This window comes from Mercenaria mercenaria, chromosome 17 (assembly GCF_021730395.1).
Source record: "Mercenaria mercenaria strain notata chromosome 17, MADL_Memer_1, whole genome shotgun sequence".
NCBI lineage: Eukaryota > Metazoa > Mollusca > Bivalvia > Venerida > Veneridae > Mercenaria > Mercenaria mercenaria.
The window spans coordinates 45,610,773-45,622,048 of NC_069377.1; the positions used below are offsets into that span (position 1 = coordinate 45,610,773).

The window sequence follows — 11,276 nt, forward strand, 5'->3', positions numbered from 1 at the left end:
GCCTTTGATATTTTGTATGTAGCATTGCCTTGTGGTCCTCTACCAAAATTGTTCAAATTATGCCCCCGGGTTGAAAAGAGGCTCTGCCCCGGGGGTCTCATGTTTTACATAGACTTATATAGGAAAAAAAACTTTAAAAATCTTCTTGCCTGAAAGTGCAAGGCCTAGGCTTTTGATATTAAGTATGTTGCCTTTCTTAGTATTTTTTACCAAAATTGTTCAAATTATGTCCCTAGGATGAAAAGAGGTCTTGCCCTGGGGGTACCAAGTTTAACATAGAATTATATAGGGAAAAAAGTAAAAATCATCTTGTCTGAAAGTTCAAGGCCTAGGCATTTGATATTTGGTATGTAACATTGCCTGGTGGATCTCTAACAAGTTTGTTCAAATTATGAAAATTATGAAAAGAGGCCCCACCCTGGGGGTCACTTGTTATGATTATGAGTTATATAGGAAAAAAAATACTTCAAAAATTGTCAGGTCATACTTCCTAGAGTGTTTAATTATAATTACCTGATGACCCAAGTGATTAGGGATCACTTGACTGTGACCTTGCAGCCCTTTTTTTTGTAAATTTGGGAAAAGGTACCAGGTCCCTTTTGGAGGGGAAATTTACGTCGCGAAATCATTGTTTGGAGGAATATATTTGCTGAAAAGTTGTTAAAATCAGGACTGAAAATCAAAACTAATTTCATTTTTTTTTTGCATGGGGAATTTTTGGCAAAGGTGGGGAAAAAAGTATACTTTTTAGATTGGGGAATGGGGCCGAATTTCGGCCCTAAAATCAGCATAAAAAAAGGCCTGCCTTGACCTACTGACCTACTTTCTTGTTTTTTAAGATACAGCCTTGAAATTTGGATGACATGGACAGTTTTGCACACCAATCTTAAAACTGTCTTTCAGTGACCATGAATGTGACCTACTGACCTACTTTCTAATATTTTAGCGTCAGTTTTCTCTTTGAAACATGTGGCTCATATTACTCAGGTGAGCGATTCAGGGTCATCATGACCCTCTTGTTCTGTATTAAGGAAATATTGCAGTATTATATCTAAAGAAGATAGCTTTATTGTCTGAAAAATAAATAAAGATTATTTTAATCAATAATTCTTTCAGGTCAGATTATTCAAATCCAGCTAGAGAACTCGGACAAGTATCGGCACTTCGTTGTGGGATATCAAGGTATTATCTGGCCAATAGAAGAAAACTCGTTGATTGCTGCCACAGATCGCCAGGAACACACACAGAACACTGTTCTTAGTCATAAAGTGTCGCCAACATTTCCTGCTCCAGAAAACGAGCAGGAACCTAATCTCAACCTGCCAACATCATCCTTAACACAAATCTTGACAAACACTGCACAAAATAGTTCCATAGAAGGTGCAGGCGAACTTAAATTTCAACTAGTCAATGCACCACTGGTTGATGCCACTACTGTATTTTCCCAGGAAGTTGTAGTAGCAAGTGAAGAAACTGTTCAGCAAGGAGAAGCAACAAAATACAGGGAGGAGTCTTGCATAAATTCAGTTTGTACAGAAGATAATAATAGCTTGGTACTGAAAGAAAGTAGTACACAGAGTGTACCAAACAATTTGCCAACTTTTCCTCCTGGTCAAAATTTTGAGAACTTGTTCCAAGTGCCTTTAGTACATAATCAGGCACATCTAGTTGAAAGTAATCAAGAGAGAAGTGCAATTTCAGAACAGCCCAGTGTGCAAGGAACATTTTCTGTGGGACAGACTGCCATACAGGAAGTGCAGACATTTCCTTCACAATCCAGTAGTGAGGTAAGCCAACATACATTTTGTTGAGGCTATAAAAAAAAAAAAAACGCCTAAATGGCTGACGTTGTTTTGTTGCAATTGTGTTAACCATTTTTTGTGCCCCCAAATTTTTTGGTTTCAGAAAGTATTTGACCCAGAGTCATCAAACCTCTGCGGATAATTATTCAGCATGTGAAGTTGTGCAACTGGTGTTTTAATTGGGATCTCACTTACCCAAACCAGAGGTATGGCCCTTGACTTTGTCAAAAATATGCATAAAAAGGGTTAGTTACTGCAGAACTTTGTTCATTAGAAATATGCATAATAAGGGCTGCATGGAACTCCTGAGGCATTTGGCCTAGGAATGTTATTCATCATGTGAATTTGTACACCTAAGGTGTTGCTAGAGATTTCATTCAGCCAGAGAGGAGTTATGGCCCATGACTTAGTCAAAAATATTCATAAGAGCATGAAAGTTTGTGTCGCACATATCTTAAAATGTATTTATAGTATTTGACCTAGGGTCATGAAAAATAATAGGGGTATTATTCAGCATTTGAAATCCTGCACATGGATCTTTGTTTGGGATATCTATCTGTCAAACAAAGAGTTGTGGCCCATGCTGAAGTCAAATAATATGCATTAAGGGCATACAAGTTTGTGTCTCATCTACATGTTTTTCAAAAAGTATTTGAATAAGAGTCATAAAACATTGGGTGGTTGTTATATAGTATAATGTGAAGTTGTGCACCTGGTGTACTGTTTGGGATTTTACTAAGCCAGACCAGAGTTATGGTACTGAACTTAGAGAAAAATATACATTAAATGCTTAAAAGTGTATTGCATCTATTTTTGAAAAAATTTAATCTAAGTCATGAAACCTTGTAGTAATATTATTCAGCCAGTGATACATATAGTGCTTAAAAGTTTGTGTTCCATGTATCTTAAAAAATATTTCACCCAGAGTCGTGAAACCATATACAGTGACAGTAAGTGGGGGCACGTTTGAGGAGACCGCTTGAGAGATCTTCACCACATTTTGTATGAAGAATGAGATAGATTTAGATTAAGATATCACTGAACTGATCTGTTATACTTTATTTTCTTGTATTTCAGTTACTGGTAGTGACATTACTAAAGAGAAGTAGGAGTGTATCTTGTCTGCAGTTTTGTAGGGGCAAACAGAATTCGGTGCTACACAGAACTGATCTGTTATATTTCATTTTGTTGTATTTCAGTCTCTGGTAGAAGCTTTACTAAGGGGAAGTGTGGTTATTTCCCAACCCACAGCTGTTCAGAATCAGACAGAGATTGCAGTGGTAGAGATTACTGACCAACACTTGAGAGATTTGTCAAATCAGGACCTTTTGAAAACCTACGGACAAAATGTAAACATTTTACCACATGTATAAATTGAAGTTGTTGTTACATAATGATGCCATCCTTCAAAGAAGATGGTGTGTAATGTTTTCAGCTCAACTTTAGGAAGAATAAGTAGGGCTATCCAAGTCACCACGGCGTCGGTGTCACACCTTGGTTAAGTTTTTTGTACCAGTCCATATTTTGACAAAACCTTTTGAGATAAAGCTTTAAAACTTTCAACACTTGTATACATATGTAGGCAAGACTACCTAACAGGACAAGGACTTTAGCTCTGTTTTGGCCCTTTTTAGCTCGACTATTCATAGAATAGTAGAGCTATTGGACTTGCCCATGCGTCGGTGTCTGCGTCCCGATTTGGTTAAGTTTTTGTATGTAAGCTGGTATCTCAGCAACCACTTGTGGGAATGGATTGAAACTTCACACTTTTATTCACTGTGATAAACTAACTTACATTGCACAGGTTCCATAACTCTGTTTTGCTTTTTTACAAAATTATGCCCCTTTTTGACTTAGAAATTTTTGGTTAAGGTTTTGTATGTAAGCTGGTATCTCCGTAACCACTAGTGGGAATGGATTGAAACTTCACACACTTATTTACTGTGATGAACTGACTTACATTGCACAGGTTCCAAAACTCTATTTTGCATTTTAGCTCACCTGTCACATAGTGACAAGGTGAGCTTTTGTGATCACCCTTCGTCCGTCGTCAGTCCGTGCGTCAACAATTTCTTGTCTGCATGATAGTGGTTTCATTTATGTCTTTATTTTAACCAAACTTGCACACAACTTGTATCACCATAAGATCACGGTTCCTTTCTTGAACTGGCCAGATCCCATTATGGGTTCCAGAGTTATGGCCCCTGAAAGGGCCAAAATTAGCTATTTTGACCTAGTCTGCACAATAGCAGCTTTATTTATGATTTGATTTTTACCAAACTTGCACACAACTTGTATCACCATAAGATCTCAGTTCCTTTTTTGAACTGGCCAGATCCCATTATGGGTTCCAGAGTTATGGCCCCTGATAGGGCCAAAATTAGCTATTTTGACCTTGTCTGCACAAACACAGCTTCATTTATGATTTGAATTTAATCAAACTTGCACAAAACTTGTGTCACCATAAGGTCTCGGTTCCTTTCTTGAACGGGTCAGATCCCATAATGGGTTCCAGAGTTATGGCCCCTGAAAGGGCCGAAATTAGCTATTTTGACCTTGTCTGCACAATAGCAGCTTCATTTATGATTTGATTTTAACCAAACTTGCACACAACTTGTATCACCACAAGATCTTGCCTCCTTTCTTCAACTGGCCAGATTCCATCATTAGTTCCAGAGTTATGGCCCCTTAAAGGTCCAAAATTGGCTATTTTGGCTTTTGCAGCCATATAGAGACTTCATTTATGGTTTTATTTGATACAAACTTCCAAAATATATTCAGCAACAATAAATCTTGGATTCCATGACAAATCAGATCCAATCATAGGTTCCAGTTATTAGCTCATCTGATTTTTTGAAAAAAAATGATGAGTTATTGTCATCACTTGAGCGGTTGTCGGCGTCGGCGTCTGCGTCGGCGTTGCCTGGTTAAGTTTTATGTTTAGGTCAGCTTTTCTCCTAAACTATCAAAGCTATTGCTTTGAAACTTTGAATACTGGTTCACCATCATAAGCTGACCCTGTATAGCAAAAAACATAACTCCATTTTGCTTTTTGCAAGATTTATGGCCCCTTTTGTACTTAGAAAATATCAGATTTCTTGGTTAAGTTTTATGTTTAGGTCAACTTTTCTCCTAAACTATCAAAGCTATTGCTTTGAAACTTGGAATACTTGTTCACCATCATAAGCAGACTCTGTACATCAAGAAACATAACTCCATCTTGCTTTTTGCAAGATTTATTGCCCCTTTTGGACTTAGAAAATCAGTTTTCTTGGTTAAGTTTTATGTTTAGGTCAGCTTTTATCCTAAACTATCAAAGCTATTGCTTTAAAACTTGCAATACTTGTTCACCATCATAAGTTGACCCTGTACAGTAAGAAACATAACTCCGTCCTGCTTTTTGCAAGATTTATGGCCCCTTTTGGACTTAGAAAATATCAGATTTCTTGGTTAAGTTTTATGTTTAGGTCAACTTTTTCTCTTAAACTATCAAAGCTATTGCTTTGAAACTTGCAACACTTGTTCACCATCATAAGCTGACCCTGTACAGCAAGCAACATAACTCCATCCTGCTTTTTGCAATAATTATTGCCCCTTTTGGACTTAGAAAATCATTTTCTTGGTTGAGTATTATGTTTAAGTCAACTTTTCTCATAAACTATCAAAGCTATTGCTTTAAAACTTGCAGCAGTTTTTCACCATCATAAGTGGACACTGTACATCAAGAAACATAACTCTATCCTGCTTTTTGGAAGAATGATGGCCCTTTTTGGACTTGGAAAATCATGGGTAGGACAATATTTCTATTACACAAAAAAAAATCAGATGAGCGTCAGCACCCGCAAGGCGGTGCTCTTGTTTAATATCTGATTACCTCCCCTGATTGTAATCAAAATGGATTTATATCAGTAAGTACTTACAGGACTTATTTGAAATTTCATTATTGTTATTAGTTGGACTGAGACAATCAGGGTAGATAACTATGGACTGATTTTATGTCAAATTACCTCCCTTTATTTCAAATTAAAATTGTTATATCTCCATAACTAATGAATATACTGATCTGAAATTTCATTTATGTCAACAGATTTATTTGGTAGATCCTTCTTTTGTCCACTTACAATATTTTTTTTTATTACTTCCTTTTTACGTTACTATAAATAACTTAATTTTAGTAACTTTTTCATTATTGGCCATAGGGAAAACACGAGACCAGTTGTCTATGGTACAACATGGATGGTACCTCCAATTTTTAGGTGTATTTTAACATATTTATACCTTGTAAGATTTTTTTTTTCTTTTTGTTAAATTTCTTCCCTTTGTTGTTCCTGTCCTTTGGACTTAGATATTTTTTCTGAGGACCTTCTTGTCCTCAAGTGCAATGAGAACAGGTGAGCGATATAGGGCTATCATGGCCCTCTTGTTTACAAAATTATGCCCCTTTTTCGACTTAGAATTTTTTGGTTAAGGTTTTGTATGTAAGCTGGTATCTCAGTACTCTCTAATTGGAATGGATTGAAACTTTACAACTTGTTCACTGTCATGATCTGACATGCACAAAGCAGGTCCCATAACTTTATTTTGCTTTTTTACAAAATTATGCCCCTTTTTCAGCATAGAAATTTTTGGTTAAGTTTTTTGTATGTAAGCTGGTATCTCAGTATCCACTAATGGGAAAGGATTGAAACTTCACACACTTGTTCACTGTCATGATATGATGACATGCAGTGCTAAGGGTCAATAACTCTACTTCACAAAATTATGCCCCTTTTTCAACTTAGGAGTTTTGGGTTAAATTCTTATATGTAAGCTGGTATCTCAGTACCCACTAATGGGAATGGATTGAAACTTCACACACTTGTCCACTGTCATGAGCTGATAAGCACTATGCAGGTTCCATAACCCTATTTTGCTTTTTTACTAAATTATGCCCCTTTTTCGATTTTCGTATTCATTCAATCGATAAGGCTGTTGAATAGTCGAGCGTTGCTGTCCTCCGACAGCTCTTGTTTGACATAGAAATTAGTTAAGTTTATATACCATTCAATATTTTGGCTAAATGTTTGATATACATGTATGGCTTTGTAACTTTGAACACTTGCTTACCATCATGGTCCCACATTGCCATATAGGGCAAGACTTATTCAAATCCACAAATATAGGTACATTGTCTTATCTATTTTTCTTCTTTTGTCTGAAAATCTCTGGTAATATTTTGACTCCATACAGGGTTCGAACTCGCAAAATGCGAGTACATTTTGAAAAATGCGAGTGACTTTTGCCTAAGCTTAAAACATTTTGCGAGTGCAAAATCTCAAGTAGAAATTACGTCGGATTTAATTTCTTTAACTTTCAGTTTCGATCTGCTGTAAATACGCATTAATGATGATGTTTCACACAGTACGCACCGATTGGTGACGTTTTTACATAGTGCGTGGACTGTTTGCATATTTTGATTACGCAACACGGTAACTACCAGTACACACGCGCAAGATATTTGATAGACAAACCGTGTTTTGTACTACACACGCTTACTGGTAGTGTTATGGAGGACAGAGCTATGTTTCTGCCCAAAACAGTTGAACAAAATTGCGACTAAACTTGATAAATGTCGAGTTGAAATTTTTTGTACACGCAAAAATTTGCAGGTGAAAAAAATTGTTAAATTCTAACCCTGCTGATACTTCAATCAATTCTTCGAATAGTCGAGCACGCTGTCAACAGACAGCTCTTGTTATCTTTTCAGTCGTTCTGTCCATTGTCTTTTGGTCTGTATACATTCTGGTTTCTGTTCATTAACTAGAAAATAAGCTTTAGCACACAGTGGTCAGACTTAATAGGGTGAATGTCTGTAGACGACCCTTACTGTTTTAGGGGTTATTTGGTCAAAGTTAATTTACTTTGAAAGCTGCTTTTGATCAATTACAGTGCAGTGGTCAGACCTCATCAGATAATAACCTGTGGTTTAAAGAACACCCCTTCTGTGTTTTTGGTCATACATGTAGGTCTAGGTCATGGTGTTCTCTAAAATAGGCAGTAACTGGAGAATACTAAGGCCTAGGAATGTCCATCTTCATAAGATGATTGCCTGTGGATCAATATTAAAAAGGTCAAGGTCATAGTGGAGAATACAATAGTCTGTAGCAATATAGCCAGTAGATGATGACACACATTGTTTTAGAGATCAGGAGTCAAAGGTCAAGGTCGCAGCGATGTTAAGACTAAAATGGTTTAGGGAACTTAAGCTTGAGAATGTTTGCATCTACAGACATCGAACTTGGTAGCATGTTTGCCCGTTGCCTATGGATGACTTGATTGTTTTTGAGTTTCAAAGTTCAAGGTCAGAACATACGTACGACTGAAAATTATTCTCACAGCTTTCTCAGATAGGCCAAAATGGGAGCATATGTTTTACAGACAGGAAGAAGGAAGTTTTGTGGCTTACAGTAAACAATATCTGTAGTAAGGAGAGACACATGTTAAGTGTGGAAAATCGGGTACTAATTATAAAAAGGTGTTTTTCACGATTATTTCTAGCTTTCAGAATTCGCTATAATTTTGTAAAGGTACATGTTCATAAACCACAAATTGGTTTTAATGTAAAAATAATAGGTAGTTGAAATAATGTTGTATACAAACTTAAACTAACTGCCGATAAACTGTGACATTTTGTGAAATATTAAAATACATGTATCTGATTTTTTGAAAGAAAAAAAAAGAAGATTTTTGTCATCACTTGATTGGCATCGGTGTTGGCATTTGTGTTGCCTGGTTAAGTTTTGTGTTTAGGTCAGCTTTCCTACTAAACTGTCAAAGCTATTGCTTTAAAACTTGCAACACTTGTTTACCATCAAGAGCTGACTGTACAGCAAGAAACATAACTCCATCCTGCTTCTTGCAAGATTTATGGCACCTTTTGGACTTAGAAAATATCAGATTTCTTGGTTAAGTTTTGTGTTTAAGTAAACTTTTTAGCTGACCTGTCACCGGGAGAGCTTTTGTGATCGCCTTATGTCCGTCCGTCCGTCCACAACTTCTTGTGAACACGATAAAGACCACATTTTGCGATCAATTTTAATCAAACTTGCACACAACTTGTACTGGCATAATATCTCGGTTCCTTTCGAAAACTGGCCGGATCCCATCATGGGTTCCAGAGTTATGGCCCCTCAAAGGGCCAGAATTTGCTATTTTTGGCTTTTGAACACGACAGAGACCACATTTTGCAATCAACTTTAATCAGACTTGAACACAACTTGTATTGGCATAATATCACGGTTCTTTCGAAAATTGGCCAGATCCCATCTTGCGCTATTTTGGCTTTTGCAGCTGTATAGAGACTTCATTTATGGTTTAATTTGATACAAACTTGCAAAATATCTTTAACAACAATAGATCTTGGATTCCATGTTGAATCTGTCAGATCCAATCATATGTTCCAGAGTTACGGTCCCTGATTGACCCCTGAAAGAGCCAAAATTTGTTAATTTTTACCTTGTGAACACGATAGAAGTGACATTTTATATTTAATTTTAACCACACTTACACACAACTTAAGTCACAATAAGTACTCGGTTTCTTTCGAAAACTGGCTAGATTCCATCATGGGTTCTAGAGATACTGCCCCTGAAAGCGGCAAAATTTTCTATTTTGGCCCTTTCAGCCATATAGAGGTTTCATTTATGCTTTGCTTTGATACAAACTTGCACAGAATGATTGTCTTGATGATCCCTAGGCCTGGATTGAAATTGGGTCATTTGGGGTCAAAAACTAGGTCATCAGGTTGAATCAAAGGAAAAGCTTGTTAACAACCTAGAGGCCACATTTATGATTTATGACCCTATCTTCATGAAACTTGGTCAGATTGTTTATCTTGATGATTTCTAGGCCAAGTTCAAAACTGGATCATATGGGGTCAAAAACTAGGTCACCTGGTCAGATCAAAGGAAAAGCTTCTTAACACTCTTGAGGGCACATTTATGACCTTATCTTCATGAAACTTGGTCAGAATGTTTATCTTGATGATTCCTAGGCCAAATTCAAAACCGGGTCATACGGGGTTAAAAACTAGGTCACCCGGTCAAATCACAGGAAAAACTTGTTTACACTCTTGTTCATTTGATGTGCATGAAACTTGGTCAGAATGTTTGTCTGCATGAAATATGGGATGAATTTATCTTGGTCGTGTGGGGTCAAAAACTAGGTCACCAGGTCAAATCAAAGAATAAGTTTGTTTACACCCTAGGGGGCACATTTTTGATTCTATCTTCATAAAACTTGGTCAGAATGTTTGTTAACATGAAGTCTTGGATGAATTCAAATCTGGGTCATGTCAAAAACTAGGTCACTAGGTCAAATCAAAGGAAAAGCTTGTGTACACTCTTAGAGGCCACTTTCTTTGCTCCAATCTTCCCGAAACTTTGTCAGAATGTTTGTTTACATGAAATTTTGGGCAAGTTCAAATCTGGATCATGTGGGGTAAAAAACTAGGTCACTAGGTCATATCAAAGAAAATGCTTGTTTACACTCGAGGCCACGTTTTTTGCTCCAATCTTAATGAAATTGGTCAGAATATTTGTCTCCATGAATTCACTAGGTAAAATATGTTTACACTGTTATGGTGTGTTACTCAGGTGAGCAACCTAGGGCCATCTTGGCCCTCTTGTCTCTTTAACGAACTTGGAGCAGTTACTCGCCATTAAAAGCTGACTCTGCACAGCAAGTACCATAACTCTACATTGCTTTTTGCAAGAATTATGGCCCCTTTTGGACTTAGAAAATCAGATTTCTTGGTTAAGTTCTGTGTTTACCTAGGTCAGCTTTTCTCCTAAACTATCAAAGCTATAATTGCTTTAAAACTTGCAACACTTGTTCACCATCAAAAGCTGACATTGTACATCAAGAAACATAACTCCATCCTGCTTTTTGCAAGATTATGGCCACTTTTGGACGTAGAAAATATCGGGTAGGACAATATTTCTATTATACAGAGACAAAAAAATCAGATGAGCGTCTGCACCTGCAAGGCGGCTCTCTTGTTATCATTAAATACTCTCTACAACTTGGTGAATAATACTATTTTCTATTTTTTTGTTTCAAAAATTTTATCTTGAATGTTGAAAATCTATATGAATAAAAGAACCAAATTGTTATTTTTCTTTGATATTGTTTCAGCCACAATGGCCAGTGGAGAACATGTAGTGGAAGATCTGTTTGGATTTGCTGAGCTTACTGGAGAAACAGTTTCACCAGCAATAGATGCCACAAACAAGAACCATTTGATTGTTGATAAAAAACCTGAAGAATCAACAAAATTCCATTTTGAAAAAGAAAAAATTAAGAGAGATACTGATGAAGTAGTAGTTCCAATTTTCTTTGAAAAGTCTGGAGTGAAAAAGTTTAAAGTTTTAGCTAGACATCAAGTTGAAGATGATGAAGACATTAAAAGACCCGTTAGTTCTGAAAGAGAATCAC

General features: G+C 36.6%; 1 protein-coding gene across 4 annotated transcripts in view; it reads left to right on the top strand.

The window, feature by feature from the left end:
- Positions 1–11,150, top strand: part of LOC123536169 (uncharacterized) — a 31,527-nt gene extending 20,377 nt beyond the window's left edge. For all 4 annotated transcript variants that reach the window (XM_053528061.1, XM_053528063.1, XM_053528062.1 and 1 more), the window contains exons 5-7: positions 1,117–1,787; positions 3,002–3,151; positions 10,977–11,150. In XM_053528061.1, the coding sequence (XP_053384036.1) occupies positions 1,117–1,787; positions 3,002–3,151; positions 10,977–11,003 (848 nt within the window). In that variant the 3' untranslated portion in view covers positions 11,004–11,150. The remainder of the gene's footprint in view (positions 1–1,116; positions 1,788–3,001; positions 3,152–10,976) is intronic.
- The last annotated feature ends 126 nt before the right edge of the window (positions 11,151–11,276 follow it).